We start from the raw sequence: 20,031 nt of genomic DNA on the forward strand, positions 1-20,031 counted from the left end.
ATTGATATGATGACCTTGTTTGCAAACAGGTTTTTATTTGACATCTAGCAAATCAATCATTTATCTAGAGTCTTTTATTTTATTTTCACCAGTTGAAAGCTAATCTCTTATTTTGACGTTTGGTGCTAAGCAGACACTGTACTGTTGGTTTCTCTGAGGTTTAGTCCATGTTTGTATAAAGATATTGATTTGTGCAGCTTTAACTGGTAACTAATCAGCTTTAAATTGTTTTGTTAGTTTAGCTACACAGGCCTAATCACATTAGTTTTACTTGGTGTTACCAGAGAAGCATACATTAAATAACTACCAGCTTATTGCAGTTGGGAGTCCACGTCGAGCATGTGGCTCCTTTGCTTTCATCAGCAGTAAATCAGGGGGTGCAGCCTCCAACTTTAGCTTCCTGATTTGATGAAAACCCAGTCCCTTCCCGCATGTTCAGCGATCACAAACAGTTAAACTGTCCCAGAGATATTTTTTTTAAAGTAGGTTTTGATCATCAACAGGCACCACAGAATTTCCGGGCCTTTTTGCCAAAATACTTTGACCCCTGCGAGTTACTACGGAAACATAGCGTATCAAAACAAGCGCCCCATTTCTTGCTTTTGCTCCATGACGCACCTTTATTTCTTCCATATGAACAGTGTATGGCACAGAACAGGGCTTTGATAACAATATCCGCCTTTACTGCATGGACAACAGAGTCACACAAACTACCACATCCTGTGTAACCACCAGCTTTGAAAAGTAATACACACATAGAAAAAGTACTTGCAATGTATAGCCTTCCTTCAAGCTTTCCTTTTAGTCAATGATAAAGAAGGTAACGCATAGAGAGAACCCACTGAGCTGAGACACTCAGACTAATCATGAGAAAAGAGAAGGATTATACTAATCAAGTGTGTGTACATTTGCTTGCATGTGTGTCCTCATGTGAACCTGTGTGTGTGCCTGGCCTCACACATTCCCTCCCATCTTGGGTACCAGCCCTCTATCCTCCCGCCACGCCGTGCTGTTAACACTGGTTTATCTCCTTTTCAAACTCTCTAATTCTTCCCCCCTTCCCCTCTCTTTGATCCACTTTCATTCATTTGCATTCTGCACCGCTGCCTGTATCTGTTTCTCTCCGACTTGGACATTTGTTTGGCAGGAGACACCAGACAAGATGCTCTTAACACTGCAAAAATTATCTTCTTCTTGACAGTTAATGCCTTTTTGTTAATGCACAAAACTCTCTTCCAAATGGGGAGAAATAACTCTGCTTGCTGCCAAATCTCACGCACATTTTATCGCGAAGATGCACATTTCACTTCTTTTTTTGCAGTGAACACGTTCCCCTTTCTACACCAAAAGGGAGTGAAAACAAGCCTTTCCCTGGTCAATGAGTTCACTGGGGCGGACGTCTCCTTAGACAGGGCTGCAGGGGAGGGGGGAGGAGGAGAAAGAGTGTGGGGGGGGGGGGGTTGAGTTCAAAAGTCTTGCAACCATAGAGAAAAGCGAGTTTGAGTGAGGGACGGGAGGGAGGGAGGGAGAGAAACCTGGCACCAAGACGGTTCAGAGCGAAGGGTATTAGAGACGGCGAACAAGGGAAGGTCAGCCCCCCCCCGCCACACCCCCCCCCTTCTTCTTCTTCTTCCTACTCCTGCATCAGCAGATGTACAAGCCCATCATCAATACTGGCAGACCACAGTGATAACAGCAGAGTGTGTGATGAAGCATTTACACGCTACATGGAGGGTTATAGTAATGTCAAGAGTCAGGGAAAGATGAGAATTTCACATCCAAGATGAGCTACTGACAGAGAGGCTTATGGGCATCAGTGACCGGCTACGTCCTGATCTGATGCTAACAAGGTCATCCTCTGGTCTGAAAGCAGCTTTGTCTCTATAATCAGAGGAGCATCATCATCATCATCATATTCCACGTTGTATCAGCAGCTCTTCATGGTGACGCAATCCACCAGGGGAGGCAAATGGAGACGCTGCCCGGTGTCTCAAGCAGCACAGGGAGATGACATTGACATAAGCTGAGATATTGAATTCAGATATGTCATTTAATGCAGTGACCCTCAGCATTTTGTTTAAATAATAAGTAATGTCTACCAATCATATAATAAGAAACCCATTTTACTATCAGTAGTTATCTGCCCACAGTCCAAAAACCAAAAGATGATGAATATACTATCTGAGACAAATAAGAAATCAAATGTTCCCCTTTGATATGCTTTCAGTTATTTTAGTTTAGAATGATTCATTTATTATCAAATTTGTTGCAGATAAGAATGTCTTCCTAATTATCAAACAAGATCTTTTTTTTGTATTTTTGTTCCGCATTATTTTCTACAACAGCCACTCCATGTTGTTAAACGTACAGTAAACTTACACAGCAATTATTTATTTACATATTACTGTGTATTGGTTGTGGTGGAGTCCGCCATTCCCTCGCCAGATTTGGACTACTCTTCACCTTCCTGGGGCTGGTTGAGTTACTGTAATCGCAAACTTAACATTTCATAGGGATCATTTTAATGCACATATTGTCATTTGTTCCAGTTGGCACTAACCAAGAAGTCAATGATTACTTTTCATTGACTTCTGTATCTAAGTATTCTACATCATTGTAACTGTGGGTGTGGCAAACGTTACTATTGTGCATTGTTATGAAACAATCCTTTATCTCCCAAGAAAGTCAAATGTTGACCTTTTCATCTCATGACCCCTCACATAATATCCTTTGACCCCTTATGACCCCCCAATCCTCATGCTGTAAACCAGTCTTTTAGTTGAGTTTGGATAGGCGTGTGATTCAGTGCGTTTCGGTGTCCTGTGTGGACGTTTGCGCGTGCTTGTGTTCTGACCCACTTTACCCCAACAACCCTAACTGTTGCGTGTCTTGATCCTCGGCCCCCTCTGGATCCCGGCCTGCTTGTGATGCATTTGCACACTGGCCGAGCATGCTGGGATATGTGCTGATGTCCTGTTTTATGATTGGGTCGCAGCACTTATCTCATGTTTAGTGCTTGGATGAGTGTTTATTTGCCATCCCTGCTGAAAACAAGTCTTGTTAAGCCCCGCTCCGTGCGAAGCTGTGGCTGTTTTTTTTTTTCTTTTCGCGTGGAACAGTTGGAACATGGGGCCCTCACTTTAACATGTGGCTCTGCACAGCGGGGGCCATCAAGTGTTTGTCAGCCCAGGAGAAAAGCATCCGGCCATAGTCTGTGCCAAGAAGTTGGCTGAAATCTGAAAAAATGGAGAAAAATGTCTTATTCGTCACATGTTTTTTTGTTTTTCACACTTTTGTTTTCAGATCACTCATGAAAGCATCACATGCCATCACATCTGATTTGCAAGTAAACCTTCATATTTTTGACTTAATTTCCTCACCGAAAACAGAATCATTTAAATTAATTATTCAATTAAAGAGTAAAGGTATAAAAAAGCAGCAAATACTACACAGAAGCATAGCATTTAGACAGCTCAGGGGCTTCAAAAGACAGCGTTACTGGTTCTATCTGGTTTATATTCTCTATATGTATATCAATTAAATGTTATTTTTTCTATTTACTTCAAAACACATGTATTCAGCTTCTTTAATTTTGTTTATTTTGTATTAAAATTCTTATTCAAAGTGTTTTAAAGGCTTGTTATAGCTTTCATCATATCAGACTTTGGATAAAAGGCAGTTGGGTTACGCAGTGCAAAATTACGCACAACAACCAGCAGTCATATGAAAACCTCCAGCTCGCCTTTAACTTCTCTTTCATGAGCTTTCAGCGCATAGAATACTCTGTGGTGTGAGTGTGAGCTGCTGCTGGTGGGGCAGCACCGCTTTTCTATCTACATCTGAACTACTAACCAAGTCTTAGAGAGATCAAAATTCAATCCCGTTCTGAGAAAAAAAGAGAAATGACGTTATTTGAATATGTGCCCAAAATCCTTAATGAATAACTTAGGACGAGTAGGAGGCAAATGCTGCCCCAGCTGTTTCCTGTTGAAAATGTCTGTGTAATGTAGATAAATGTGAGGGATTTTCTCTAAATCCGTCTCCTGTTCGCTAAATCTCACTTCTCCAAAACGAGCCTGCGCAATGGAACAAAGTCGGAATATTGAGATGTGACATTGCCCGCATCTCATCCTCTTTCTCCCCGTTTTTAATGACTTCAAACAAGTTCATTTTCGCCGGGCTTTGTCTTGCGGAGACCCGTGGGGATGTCTAGCGCTGTTTCCTTTCAGTGGCATTTATGTGATGTCTTCAAGGTAACTTACCTGCTTTCCTTTCTATATATTCACCTTCACTTGCTCACTATTTGCACACAGCATCCTCAGGTTTAACTGTAAGAATACTTGTTTCAGTTTCAGATCATTTCAATGCTTTTACATGCATGACAAATGTGGATTTATTTTGATATGTTAACCATTTTATTCAGTTATAGAGAAACTGTGCTGCACGCTTTAATGATGTTTGATTTTAACTAGAAATTGTCCCTTGTGCTTTAATTGACTATTTCTTGCTGTTGGAGATGTTGACATGAATCGTGCATGAGTTTCATTGCTCGGATGAATGGGTTTTCATCCTCAGAGCGTCTGTGCGCTCTTTTTCTCCAGAAAGTCTTAATGCAGCTCTGCAACTTTCACATAATAACTGATGAGTCTGCATTATTACGAGCTTAATATCTAGCCTAAGGCTGTGGGTTTAAGACAGAGGAGCTTAATATGACATACTTAAGGGCGTCGTGACAGTGCGGTTTGTGTTTGGATGCAGATGGATAGTGTCCTATGTTTATTCGTTTTATTATGTATATTTGGCCCACTCAGCTTCCTCGTCCGGGTTTGGCGGGAGAGCCGTTTTCCATCTCCCAGTTTGGATCGGAAAGATCCCTGGCGCTTTTTGCATCTCTTATTCTGCTTTTTGAATTTTGAAGTTTTTAGTCTGTGCGTAATAATGCGCATACAGCTGGTTTTGGCACAGGGAAAACGCTGCCTCATAACTACGATGTGATTAATGAGAGTTTTTTTAAATGATCTTGATTCATATAATTTGCATTACCTTATGATGACAGATACAGGGTCTGAGTGGCAAGATGATAAGATGAAATGTGTCTTTTCAATTTGGACACGCTCTGCTCGTTGCGCACAGGCGCTCCGGAGCACCAGAGCTGCCCAGCCTCTTGTTTCACTCTTTGACTCTGGCACCAAGTAGAAGTTTGGATTTAATACATTTTCCAAAACCCCGTAAAGTTACCATCTGTGGCCACGGATACTTTTATTTCTTCTTTTTATTTCCTTTTTATCAGCGCAAAGTGGAAGTTAGGAAAACGAGGCTTCAGTTCACTGGGAAAAATCTTATGTGGGAAAATGTTTAGTGTTTCCACCTCTGATGTGTCATTGAGCAAGGCACTGGGCCACCAACTATCACATCAGATAAGTTCAGTGGCCAGCAGTGTTATGTGACAGCTTAAAAAGCGTGACTTCCCCTACATTAAAATGGAAATCTGTCTGTGATGATGCTCTGTGTTTAACAGCAGTGGAAATATTAAAGCTGTCCCTCTCTCCCTGTGCTGCAGAGTGCGATGTGCTGTATCTCCTGTAGCCACACCCTCTCACTACTGCTGTGCGTCCTCACCCTGACTCCGACGCCAACAGGGGCGGGCCCAGAGACCCTGTGCGGGGCGGAGCTGGTCGACACGCTGCAGTTTGTCTGTGGAGAGAGAGGCTTTTATTTCAGTAAGTGCACCTTTTTATTTATTCATAAAGGTTGGCTGTATCTGTCCCAGAGCTCTCCACCTCCAGCGAGCTCATAAATAAAAAAGCAGCCGGTTTGACATCTTGTCTTGACTTTCCCTGCATTAATGTTCCCTTTCTTCCTTCAATCATTCCTCTTACATCCTTTTTTAAAGTTCACATTCATCCCTGCGCATATTTTGTAATGCTCCACTCTTATTGATGGACAGCTTACCATATTTTGAACATGCAAATGTTAATGAACTATGGAATAATCCTAATTACCTATATTATTGGTAGGCAAATAGCAGTTTTGCCCGTGAGCAAAGAGCTTTAAGTGGAATTTGGCTGACTATGTCAAAAAAAGAGGAGGGGTAGAAACTAAATGTTGCAGTTTTTTCTTCTTTCCACCAGAGAAGGGAACGCAACCCAAAGAAAACCCTCCACCAACAATCCAGGATTTAAATCTCAGATTTTTCCATTAATGGTACAACCAAGCCTAGAGCAGCACAGGATATATGGAGCTACCGAGGTTAGGTGCAATGTTCCACTGGCTGCCAGTGTTTGTCCGGACATGTATCCCGATCCCTCTGTCAGAGACTAACAGAGTGATTGTACATTAGCAGTATAGCTGGCTCACACACAACAGGGCTGAGGTTTATACCCTCATTATTCACATTTCTTTGGCTGACCTCCATCCAATTAACCCAATTTGCATTGAATGTCCTGGAGGAGCATCGTATCGCCACGAAAGTCATTTTAAAGTTTCTTTAATAATTGATTGTCCCGCTGACTCCCGTGCAGGTTTGACATACAAATCCATTATTAATGGTTTGGTTTGGGCCCAAAGTTATGAAAGATTTTCCACATGTGGTAGACTTTGTCAGTAGCCAATTTCAAAAAGAAAAGAGAAAGAAGAAGATATAAGATTTCTGTGGGAAATCAGCAGCATCTATAGTTTTATATTTCCAGTAATTGATTGCTTTTGCCAGAACTTGAACCTGAACTTGGAGTGGTTTGAGGATACACCTTCTCGAGAACCTGGTGACTGATGGAAGATTAGGGGCCAGGAAGGGGCCAGTCTTTGCCTCAGTACAGCAAGGAATTTAATGTAGTAGTGGCCCCATGTAACCTATAATATATCCAATCAAACGCCAGTACTGTACAAGCCAAAAACTTAAATACAATTTATTGGCAAGATAATAACGAAGTAGTCTATAGCCCTCCTAGCTTTGTGAGACTGTACTGTATTGCACAATGGAGCTTGAGCTTAATGCTAATATGGATAGCATAAGTTTAGTGTGATATCAAACCAAAGTGTTTCTCAAATTTAAAACATTGACTTGATGAGGGCGCTTTAGGAACATCAAAGAGATCACCAACGTTGATACAGTTCATCATGAAGGGGAAGACATTGGGTTTGAATCCAACTATTAAGTATAAAGACATTTCTCGCACAACCATATGGTGGTGCAATTAGGATTCATCCTCTGGGACCATGAATGTCTATACAAAGTTTCATCCATCTAGAGTTATCATCTGCTAGGTCTATGGCTATTTTAAAACCCCATGATGAGCTTCATAGCCTAGTGAATCTTTGACAGTCCATTTGGGTGGGAACTCCAACCAATCCAGTGCCTGCATGGGATGCTCTTGATTCTTGGCTTTTCAATCTTATTCTTTCATGAACCCTAAGTTCGCTTTACTCTCTGACCATCTTTGTTGATCGCTTAAACCCAATCGGTGATTTGTGGTGCTGAGTAGACTTTATCTCCTTTGCAAATAACACCTGCTACAGTCATCAGCACCCAAACATGGTTCGGACATAGCTTCTTGTTACAAGACAGCTGAAGATTTGATGGCTCTGCCTTGCCTCAGTTGGTCGGATGATCATGGTACCAAAATTGTTGGACAATTCCACAAAACCCAAGGTTATGTTAAGGGACTTTTTTTTCCAATGTCAACAGTTTAAAAGATGTTTGATTTCTGTATACAGTTTGTATGGTGAAGGGTAGGGAAAGACTCTGGCCGTGGTAAAAACATGAATTGCATGTCTGTAACTTGACACAAATTTTGAAGAAGGTGCTTAACGATTATCCACCAGCCCAACCTCCCTGCATGTGCCTACGTAAATAGGCCACCACTTTCTGCTTTAGAACTGCATATTGGATTAGATGTACACTACATTTAAGCCAAATATATCGGGAATTCCAAGGTATACAGGCTTGTCACTGCAAAGCCAAGTATATTATATTGGTTGATTTGGTTACACAATTCATGTCCAATGTAAACTGATAGTTGAGAAGTAGTGCTCTCTATATGTAGCTAGACGTAAAATAAAAGTCTGGGATTATGAATGGGTTCCATTACAGTTTTTGTGTCCAGTCAAAATCCAACACTAACCTTATAAAACGGTTGAGTAGACCATTCTAAAAAATCCTGTAGTTTATCCAGAATCATCCAATATCAACAAATTGTCTTGTGAGGATGTGACACCATGCACCTTGCTGCTGCACCCCACCATGCCACAGCCTCATTCCTCCACCCCTGCATGCAGCTTTTCCAGGACCAGTCAACATCGTTTTCTGCATCAGGCTCTTTGTGCAGTGTTTGCCAGAGAGTTTGTTGGAGAGCTACCAAGCTGCTGCAAAGCTGCGAGTCTTGTTCATCCAGATGCTGCTGGCAACCCCTGCATGCTGTGAAGTGGTCATGACAGCCTGCTCCATTGCCAGATTTCTGCCAGTTAAGACTTTTTGGTCTGTGGATTCCCTCTGCTTCAGCATTTCACTTGCGTATATGACCATGTTCTCTTCATTGTAAGCTGAGAGACGGTGGAAGATCATGGACTGTTTGATCAAAGAGAGGGTTTCCTTAGATCATGCGTCACATTTAGCATCTTTGTGTTGCAAGGGTTTGAAACCTGTCATTCTCTTCTTAGATGGATTGCAATACAATTTTGGTCAATCTTTTCTTGCTCACTGGTAAATCCCATGTTAATGATTCAAATCTCAGTTTGAAGGTTTGTAAAATGTTCCAAAATGTGTCTGCAGCTGTAGCGTAAAGCTGATGAAATGTTTGTCGAGGTATGAGAGTGTTCAGAGATTGGATGATGTGAGAATGTGACAACGTGTTGGCTACTGCTGAGTTTGACTACAGCCTTTGTAAATGTTTCTCACAGGCTATAGAAGTGTAGCAGTACTGTCCGTATTCATCTCAAGAGAAAGTGTTGAATGGAGGCCAATGTAACTCATGAATCCTTCTGTAGGATAGACTTCTTAAACAGGAACAGACCTTTTTGTGGTGCATAGAATATATTTGTCTTTGCCGCATTACCTTACACTGTGCAGTCACTGAACTGCACAGTGTCCATCTATCAATGCCACATTTTCCTGTGTTGAAAAAGAGGTGTATTTCACGAACACTCCATCCTTTTTCTGAAAAGACTATGAGGTTTGAGCAGCAGGGTGCTGTGCCTTGGAAAATATGCAGCTCCCTGTCTTCTTCTGTTTCTCTCGCTCTATCATATTCTCTCTGTCATTCCTTTTTCTCTCTCTCGGTCGCCACAGTGGCTGTTGGAGTAAAAATATCTGGAGAAACCATTTGTCGTCTATGGGACCCGGCAGCGTAACAGCTTGGCCAACGGAGGCATACTCCTTTCCCTGAACTCTTCCCCTCCAGTCTGACCGTGTTGAACTTGGCAGCCGTCTGATTGATAATGTGTCCAGAGACAGTGTTGCAACGACAGTGGGCTTTCTGTGCTGAGAGTGCTGTTGCCAATCCACCTTACACATGCTACCAGTAAAAGAGCACGCTTGCATTTAGAGACTGCAGCTTTCCAACCCTGACAGAAATGCTAAATACTAGTTGGTGGAAATTCTTTTTCTTTTTTTTGTACGTAATGAAACAAACTGCGGTCTATGAAACTGAAAAAAACCCACAACCGTAGTCAGTTTTTCCAATTATTAGCCTGACCTAGAAATCCTCAGTTGTCTTTGTAATGCTTTAGCAGGCAGGACCTTGGGATTATTTCACTTCAAAGTTCATTCCATGAATTAGATCTGTTATGAGATTTTTTTGGCTCAAGTATGAGGGCTAAGTGGCTCCCAGTCCTAAATCACTTCATATTTTATCAGTTCTTGCTAAAATATTCACATTTATTCTAGAGTGAACATGAGATACATAATCTTGTTTTCTGTGAAATTATTGATGCTCAAACTCTCTTGAATTAGGACCATATAGAATAATCTATCAAGTTGGGTCAAGAGGTCATTTTTGATAAAAACAGTTCGGCCAAATATCAACTCTGGTGAAACCATTTTAGGTGTTTTGGCTTGTACTGATGGCATGTGAGTTGAAAGTGGAAAAGAAAAGGAAAATTGCCTTTAGCAGCCATTGATGAGACTTCCTCTTTGCTGTTTGTCCCTGTCAATTTTTATTCAAAGCCACCGGAGCTGGTGGGAGCTAGAATTTGCAAACAGCACGTCACTTGCGTGCATGCACACATGCACACACTCAAACACACACATAGCTAGGTCTTGTCCCTTAGCAGCAGGGGATTATGTGGATTACAGGATGATCAGGACACCCCCTCCCTCCCCTCCATAGTTCTACACTGGAACTGAACACACGGCGGAAGGCTCTGAGATCTGAAGAAAGACCTCCTGTGTCCTCTCCATTATGAGCAAAGGTGTCCTTTTCCCATTAAGACCTGATCTAAAAATCTCAGACCCTTCAGTGAATTACTACTCGGCGGAACAAAGAGGCGTCTCATGAAAAGAACAGGCAGGCGCCCTCCAGACTTAGATCTGTACATTAGCTGAAGTTGAGACCCGAGGGATTTGAGGACACTCAGACCAAACAGTACTATACCTTTGAAACCCATCATCAGTTTAATCCCACCACATATTGTAGGACATTGACAAAGAAACCCAGGACGTATCTAGTTGCATGAGTGCAGAGATCACCAAGGTTCATGATTGATTTCCTGGACCTCTCTGGCATTCTTTCTTCTTAACTTTAGGTGGTCTCAATCATTTTGTTCTGTTTACTGTTCCTGTTACCAAACCACAGAATCCTGCCCACTATTAATCCAACACGCCCTTATACTAAAACGATAGGATTGCCAATGATTCTAAATATTGTACATGTTAGCAATGGTGTGCAGATCTTTTGATTTTGGTTCTCAGTCAGGAGAACTGTTCCCCCCCTAACTCCTGCTTTATTCATTGAAATTAGGTTTAAGACCCCCATGCATTTTTTGACCCTGTCCAATCTCTTAGTCACAAACTTCACCCATTCATTAATCCTAAATGATGTCTTGTAATAAATCCATTTTGATCTATATTTATAAGGCTGTGACCAGTGCCTTTGAATAACATTCTAGTGGCCCATTAGTGTGAGGAACGCTTCACTCATTCCATAAACTCTTTGTGGTACTAGTGATAAAGAGGTAGTTTCCAGTACTGTAGCAGCACTTAGTCCCTTCCCCGCTGTAAACTGCTTGACACTGCGCAGGAAGAGCAGTGCACAGGCTCCAAGAACCCACTGGTTTTTATTGACCATGACAAAGCTGTAAAACTCAGATGCTTTCTGTGCCGCTCTGGAATGGGGGAATCCAGCCATCTCTCTCCAGTGCCGCTCCTTAGAGGAATGAACACTATGTTTGCTGAGGCTGTCAAACACTGAAGCATAAGATGTGAGATGGAGCAGTGGAGTGGCATCAGATGAAACACTTAGTCTACACTAAATTTGACAGTTAGGTTTCTGTTAAAAGGCTACTGGCATTCCACTTCAAAGACAAACTCTTTATAGTATTTAGCATTTTGAAGCTGGTTCTGAAAAGTTATTAGCCTTCTCATATGGATGACGGTTGTAGACTCTCAGTGAATACAATTTATTCTAAATGCAACTAAGACTTGCACAAAACCAAACAAAAAATGTAAATAACATAAAAAAAGATCTACTATACTTTAAAAAAAAAACACTACTGGAGCATCAAACAGTATTCATAAAACATCCTTATTCATTTTTAATGGAAAATCCATCACAAAAAGTGCAGCGTCCAGCATCTTCTTTTTTCCTGACTCAACTTTTGCCACAGTACAATATAACATCATCTGCATACTGTAGGTGCTGCGTGGATCATTGAAAAACATGTCATGACAGAGGATGGAATCTTTGTCACCATGTTGACTCTTCACAGTGTTAAAATAAGAAGCACTGTGTACAGTGGGTTGGATTATGACAAGCTTTCAAACTCAAACATGTGTCACTCCAACAGACATTTCTGGAGTGTATTGCATCATCTCATCAGTATTCAAAGCAGCTCGCCCCTACAATGCAGACCCTTGAGTACTCCCATTTAGTAATGCACTTCTATAACACTGTTGGACTCTTCATTCCATGTTCCAAGCCTCACGTTACAACTTCTGGTGGTGCTTTATAACTTTGAAGATGTACAGAAATAGTGCAGAACAGAACTGACTCTTTACGTAATGCTGCATATGGTTCGCAAGGGTAAAGTACGTTTGCCTTTTTCCCCTTACAACAAGTAAAGAGTACAGAAATCCACTAACTTCACTCTGCCTCGTCATGATGGCCTAAATGCTGACACACGCTTTCTAATCCGACCCGAAACCCTCCCACGCCAACGTGCGTGAGTCCCTCATCCAGAGTCCATTTCAAACAGCAGGGGGTCGCGAGGCGGGAATCACTGGCAGAAATGTTGCTTACCCTTATTTGTTTTACAACAGTCACAGCCACAACCCTTTTTATGAGGGATTACAGCTGCTATCCATGCCATTGAAGCATTTAAAACCTTCCAAAGCTTTTAGACCTTATTATTATATGCATGATTTTCCCAAACCTGCCCCAGCTGATGATCCTACATGTCACAACCAGTGCCAGCTGATTTTTCTCTCCCTTCCAGCTGTTTGTGCAGCAGGGTTGCAAGCTATTTCATGAATAATAGCGGATGTTAATTTGTAAGGCTTTATTGGGAGGAATTGCAAAAACAGGCCAGGCAACAAGGCATGGCCCCTCTTTTGGCTTTCAGCAGATATTATATAATCGTTAGCCAGGGCTCATGTTTCTCTCTTTCTGAATCAGGTGTTAATATGTAACATACAAAGAAAAAACTGCAGGGAAAAAGAAATAATAAGTGGAATACCTGGGATAGTCAAAAGCTGAATACGATTTTTTTCATTTAATCCATCCCTTTTGGCAATTTGAGATCTGGGTGATTCTGGTTCTTCCTGTTCCCTAAATAATGCAGGTGCACAATGTATTTTTAGCATCATTCCACCTGATGTGCAACATGAAAGACTCCCCCCCACCCACTTTCACTCCCTCTCATTCACACCTCCATGACCTTCCACTCTGCTTTGTGTCTGGGGGTCCGAGGAGAAAGATGCTTCTGTTTCTGAATGAAAGCTTCTCTCTGTCCAGAACAACATTGTTAGGACAAGGCAGACAGAGAGCAGGAGTTAATGCACTTTGTCAGCACTGGCAGGCTTCTGAGCCAAGAGCTATTAAATCTGAGAGGGAAAGGCATTTCCTCCTTGTAAATGCCATATTAAATTATTATTATTTTATTTGGTAACAGAGAAAAAAGCCCATCAGGGCTATATTGCTCAAGGTGAAAAGGGAATTGTTAATGGAGAGTCTGCGTTTTTCCAAAGGCCACCAACAGAGGGGCGGTTTTGGGGGGTAAGGGAGTTGAAAGAGGAAGTGAATATTTGCGTCATAGTAACTTGATGTGGCCACTCATATGTGATCATATAGAATATCACACCATTAAATAATGTTTTATACATTTTTTCAGTGATAAAAAAATAAAACATTTCCACCCATCTCCAACCTTGTACACACGCTGCATCATGCCACCGTCTTTGCACCCATTTTCTACCAGAGGGGCTCCAGGGGGCTCAGGCTTCTGCCAAATAAAAATGTGAATGAACAGTGGGGCATAGCCAATTGGGTGGGGCCTCAAAGACTGCCTGCCGGTTTCTGCAGGTTGATCAGACCCAGAGGGCCTGTGGTTTGGCCCTGCTGGAGGGGCCTCTGTGTAAAACATACCTGGGCCAAAATGGCTGAGCGTGATTTTCTCAACAGTTGGGTGACTGCGGCCCCTTTTTTACAGGGAAGCAGCTGCCAAAAAAGTGTCCATAGTGTGCAATGTGATACACTGTAAACTAGACGTGGAAGAAGTCCATGTCATTAAGGCTGTTCATTCATCAGAGGAATCAGACCCTGACCTGGCCATTATCACTGCTTTATTACCAGCATAGGGTTCTGCCACTAGTCACAATTAGTTTGATTGAATCTGCTTACCGTGATAAAGCAATGTATCTTAAGTTGATCTCTAAAACCCCTACGTAACTGTTGCCTGTTAAACTTTCTGTCAAGGTGAGATTTACCACACACTTTTTTTAGTACATTTAGAAACAATGAGTTCTTGACTTCAGCAAAAGCAAAACTTCAGACAAACAGGTTTTCAGTCCAATCGATCATGCATCTTTACATTGGGGTTTTGTAATAATGGGCCATCAGAACAGTGGGCAGTTTCCGTCATCACCAGCTTTGTATTTACTCAAAACTAATTTACTTTGTCTCTTTCTGCTGTTTCTGTTAACCAGGTAAACCAACAGGCTATGGCCCCAATGCACGGCGGTCACGCGGCATTGTGGACGAGTGCTGCTTCCAAAGCTGTGAGCTGCGGCGCCTGGAGATGTACTGTGCACCTGTCAAGCCTAAGAAGTCTGCCCGCTCTGTGCGTGCACAGCGCCACACAGACCTGCCCAGAGCACCTAAGGTTAGTACCGCAGGGCACAAAGTGGACAAGGGCACAGAGCGTAGGACAGCACAGCAGCCAGACAAGACAAAAAACAAGAAGGTGAGCACAGCACCAAACTGTACTCTGTAAAAAATGTACTTTCAGGAAATGTGTAAGAAAAAGAAAATATCAATGTTTTGTTCTATCGGAGCATGCATACCTGATATCATGTGATGTTAAAGAATTAGTTTTCTTGCTAAGAGTAAGATGAAGATTGATACCACTCTTATATCCAATCTAATAGATTTATTCAACATTTTTTTTAAAAGTAACACAACCCAACAGGTGTATAAAACTTGGATAAATGAAACATTTTAATTGTTACATTCTTTCATTAAATGGATAAACAAACCAGCAAACCTTTGTTAATAATTAGTGAGATTTAGGTCTTGTTTCCTTGTCTTTGGTCAGTACAAGGCTAGCCAAAGCTCACAAATGAAAAGTGGAAAAAATGCCGTGCACTTTCTCATATAGCCTACTAAGGCTAGCTGTTTCCAGTCATTATGCTAAGCTAAGCTAATTAGCTGAAGGCTGTAGTTACAGTGTTTATTCAGCTTTAAATTGGAGTGGTCTCAAACTTCTTATCTAATTCAGTTACTTTAATTAAAGACACATTAATACATCTGATCTAAATGGCTTCCTTTTCCTTCCACAGAGACCTTTACCTGGACATAGTCATTCATCCTTCAAGGTATGCATGTTGATAGCTACCTTTTTTTGTACATGTCTTTTTTTTAGATCTCTGTTCTGAAATCTTTATCTCTTGGCCCGAGAAAGACAAAGTGAGATCTAAATGCAGACTCTGTTTCATCCTCGAGTTGCAAACCAGCAGGAGAGTGTGATCCTTTTAAGATTCGACTCTGCTTTTTGCCCTTCTCTCAAAAAAGAAAACCATTAGCAAGAGACAGAACTAAGTGTTTTTTGTGGTAGACCCAGTAGCACTCCCGCTCCCCAGGCAGAATTTCCACTCTGCTGCTGTACATTATGTGCTGAAATTCTGGCATCTCACCATAAACAGACTGACACATGCATGGTCCAGATATGAAGCCTATCACGTTCAGTGCATGTCTGTGTGCAGTGGCTTTCAAATCACTCATCTCTTTGTTAATCTGTTCATTGTGCTGAATTATAAACAGAGGTAGAGCTGTATGAATCATCAAGTCAAACTGAAATGTGAATTCCCCTCACATTTTACTTTTCCATCGAATAAAAATGTTTTTTTGGACATGTAAAAATGGGTACTAGCCGTTATTCTCATGGCCCATTATTCTAATGGCCATTTATTTGAATAGCCCAATAATCGGGAAAATGCCCCATTGGACTTAAAAACATTTGATCCAACATCTTGTTATCCTTATGGCAAACTCCTTTTGCTTCGAAGGCCCATTGTTAAAAAGTTCCCGACTTTAGGAAAGTACTTACCTCTGTGAGCAACTTTTGTTTTCCCCATCCAAAGCATGTAGAAATCCTACATCTGTCCCAAAGCCTGCTCACTTTATCCTGTCTCTACGGTGTCCTTGTTCAATGTCTAAAATGAGTTTCTCTTTCATCACAGGAAGTGCATCAGAAGAACTCAAGTCGAGGCAACACGGGGGGCAGAAATTACAGAATGTAGGGAAGAAGCGAATGGACAAATGCCCAGCTGCTTGGGAAGAGAGAAGGGAGTGGCCTTACCTGGTACCCCTGTGGAATGGTTCACTGTAAAACTAAACAGAAAGGATGCTAACAGAGGTCCAAAAAGCTCTTCAAAATGATTAAAACCTGAAAGCTAAGTGGTGTTTGAAGGTTTGATGAGGAATCTTGTGATTATTTTATACACTGCACCATTCCATATCGGGAGGAATTCTTTGTTAATGCAATGTAAAAGACTAGTTTAGCTGCTGAGACACAAACAAGAGCTTATTATATCTCCATGTGTTGGCTGCAGCATCCCCCTGGCTTCAGAAAAGGTTGGAATGGATCTTAGCATTAGCCAATCAGAGAGCAGCAGGCTGTGCTTATGAATGAGTTGTCCATCCTGTCCCCTGAACTTAACAGGTGTGAATTCTTTCAGTCTGAGAGAGTGGATTCATTCACTCCTTTGGTTTCACAGGACACTTTATCACCGGTCATAACAGTTACTATCCCAGTCAACATCTGATTATCTTACCGTCAGAGTTTTTATGCACCATGACATTTTTTCAATAAGTTAAATCAAGGTTTTCTATAGGACAAAGACCAGGTGGTTTACTTTTAACATTTGTTGTAGTAATATTAGCTGGGGCCAAATTTAAATCCCTTATTCTTATAGTCTAGCAGAGTTCTTCTGTCAAGGTTAAAGGTTTGAGTCTAATCCAAATCCCAAATGGAGAGTAATTATAGGCTGAAAGTAAAAAAAAAAAGAAAAAAGATTTGCCTGACTTTTAAAAAACCCAGAAAAGTATTAACCTGAAGATAAATTGAAATACAGTGTATTGGCTATTCATTAAATGGTGCTTGTCTGGTTTTAGAATGGGTCGTTCACTGGACTCAAAGTGCATTTGGCATACGTCAATGGAATACGTCAAATACCGATAATCAGGCAAAAATGTTTGTTGTGGCCAAATCAATTTTTTTTGTCACCAATCCAGTCCCTGAGTGAAGGCCTGGGTTCAAGGTTAAGCGCAAGTCATAGAAGTTTAGTCACGGCAAGTCAACAAGCTTTTAAAGAAAAGAGTAGAACATTTTTACTGGAACAATATTTTCCAAAATCTGTCAACACCTGCGTTTGAAGCAAAAGAAGGTTAAGTTCGTCCAACAGGGACAAAGATGGGAAGTTTAACGATCGATCTTGGGCTGATACATTCTGTTAGTTTCGATAGGGCGAGGAACTTGATACTTCAGTTGTCACTTGGACTGCATCACCTGCCATTACGGCTTGAGACCAACAAAACTCCACAGCATCTGTTGTAAAGTCCACATGAAAAAACAATTATGTTAATATTGCGAAATCAAAATGAGAAGTCTTCCTGGAGATATGAGATATGATACACATATAACAAGAAAACTGACAAAGCCCACACAGAGTAAATTAGAGTTGTGTAACTTTGAGCAAGGGTCAAACACACACACACACACACACACACACACACACACACACACACACACACACACACACACACACACACACACACACAGACACACACACACAGACACACACAGACAGACATACAGACAGACAGACAGACAGACGGACAGACAGACAGACAGACAGACAGACAGACAGACAGACAGACAGACAGACAGACAGACAGACAGACAGACAGACAGACAGACAGACAGACAGACAGACAGACAGACAGACAGACAGACAGACAGACAGACAGACAGACAGACAGACAGACAGACAGACAGACAGACAGACAGACAGACAGACAGACAGACAGACAGACAGACAGACGTTTCATGATAAGCCAGTTCTAAGAAGTCCTTGCATGAGGACGGACCATCCCGGCTGTTTGCTCAAGCCTCCATGCAGGTTTAAAGTCATTTATTGCACAAACCGCCCAAGACATCTCATCTCTGCCTCCTCTGCCTGTGTATAATCAAACAGTACTCCCATTTATGTTATACCTATGCATTGCTATCATTCATTGTACATGATAGTTTCATATAATAAAACTGTATTAAGAATCCTATCCACTGTATAATGGTGCTATTTTGTAGTTTGTTACTTGCAAGAGATGGCTAAGTCGGACAGATGGCAGGGCTTACATTGGAGGTCTTCCCTTTTGCACAGCCTTGTGGCCACCATTTTAATAGTGTTTTTATTTGTAAGCTGTTTAAATAAGGTAGTAGTGTAAGCGAGTAAATGTATCTGTGTGAAATCTGTGAATGCATGGAGAAAAAAAAAAAGACAAGAAAATACCATGTTGTGGTCCCAAGAAGGCAAAATGCTATTTTTTCTACTGTTTTTGAATTATTTTCTCAATATAGATCCCTTATGCCAAATAACTTGACAAAAGTACTGTGAACTGTGATTCTTCCAATTGTATTGAGATTGATAAAAGTCATGGTGTGCTTTTGTCTGTCCTAAGATGTGTGTGTACATGCACCTCACTGGAAGCCAAGGTATTGATTATTAAAAACACTTACCGCTAGACCACACTACTTTTGCTGAACAGCGGCCACTGTGGCTACAAGTTGTAATTATGAAATAATGCAAATTAAACTTGCCTCTGTTTCCCAAGATCTTCCTGAGTCCGACACCATTATGTTTTCCTGTGGCACGCTAACCTGTAGTGTATCAAGAGCACAATTAGAGAAGAGCTATAAGGTCAGCCAATTTAATTATTAGTATTGTCTAGCTTAAAAAAAATATTTTGACATTTTGGGAAGTGTTCTTTCTTGCTGAGAGTAAAATGAGAAGTCCAGATTCTTCTGTTTAACACAAGATTTCAGCTAGCAGCCGGTTAGCTTTGCTAAGCACAAAGATTGGAAACAGGAGGATCATCTAGTGTGGCTTTGTAGAAAATAAAATACGCCAAATTGTGTCATTTTTACACCTCAGTGGTTTTCTTACAGATTTAACAACCACATTTGTATATTAGTATGTACCTTTGAGGGTTATTGGTGGGCAACAGAGCGGTTTCCCGCTTCTTTCCTTCTTTATGCCAAACAAAGCTAACCAGCTTCTAGATGTAGCTTGATATTGGGTGTTCTAAAACACGGAAATGATTAAGCATCTTTGCTAAAACATCTTAATATCAGCTAAATGAAAACATATTTTCAACGATCAATGTGAAAAAGTCTGTTTTTATCTGTTTTATCAGCTAGTTTACTTTAGTTCTTTAATTCTTTACAAATGATATAATCGACATGGCAGCTTAAATGTTAAATAAGTTGTTTTTAAGAGAAATTCTGTTTCTCCAAGATTTTCAGATATAAAGTACAAACCAAAGACTTTTTAATAAGAACAAAGCCTCGGTCAGCATTATTATGCCATGAACCAAATAGTTAAATATCAATTGACGCATGAAGTGCACTGCAGCTGCAATACTCCCTGCAAAAGCTAGTCTCTGGTACCTGAAATATAGCTTATCATGTCATAAATAGCAAGGTTAGCCCGACAAAAGTCCTTCTGTGTGTCTGATATATTTAAAGAAAGCTGACCTGTGTGAAATAATGATCAATAAAGCCTAAAAAGTGGGACTGAAAAATCCACTACTCTTTGAGGTGTCCAGAAAACATAATTTCATGAAGCTCACTGTCCAAGAAAACTGTTTAATTAGAGTGCTGTTATTTTTGGTGCTCTATTGCCTTCTGTAGAAAAAAATACTGACAAATTGTTCACCATTCCTGCTGAATAAACCACTTGTCAACATCACAGAAATGCCTGGAGAGTTTTTTTTTAATGCAGCATGAACATACAATACATATTTTCTGATTTATAAGGGGGAAATGTCTGAAATTTCCCATTGAATCAAGTATTCAGGCCCTTTGCAATGACACAGGTGCCTCACA

General features: G+C 41.0%; 1 protein-coding gene across 1 annotated transcript; it reads left to right on the forward strand.

Annotated features, from left to right (window-relative positions):
• Window positions 1-3,851: 3,851 nt before the first annotated feature.
• On the forward strand, window positions 3,852-18,757 carry igf1 (insulin-like growth factor 1). The gene is made up of 5 exons (XM_063905568.1): window positions 3,852-4,253; window positions 5,561-5,720; window positions 14,354-14,610; window positions 15,206-15,241; window positions 16,106-18,757. Exons 1-5 carry the CDS (start codon window positions 4,206-4,208, stop codon window positions 16,163-16,165), a joined length of 561 nt encoding a protein of 186 aa, XP_063761638.1. The 5' UTR covers window positions 3,852-4,205; the 3' UTR covers window positions 16,166-18,757.
• The last annotated feature ends 1,274 nt before the right edge of the window (window positions 18,758-20,031 follow it).

The sequence above is a fragment of the Eleginops maclovinus genome, chromosome 17 (genome assembly GCF_036324505.1).
Source record: "Eleginops maclovinus isolate JMC-PN-2008 ecotype Puerto Natales chromosome 17, JC_Emac_rtc_rv5, whole genome shotgun sequence".
NCBI lineage: Eukaryota > Metazoa > Chordata > Actinopteri > Perciformes > Eleginopidae > Eleginops > Eleginops maclovinus.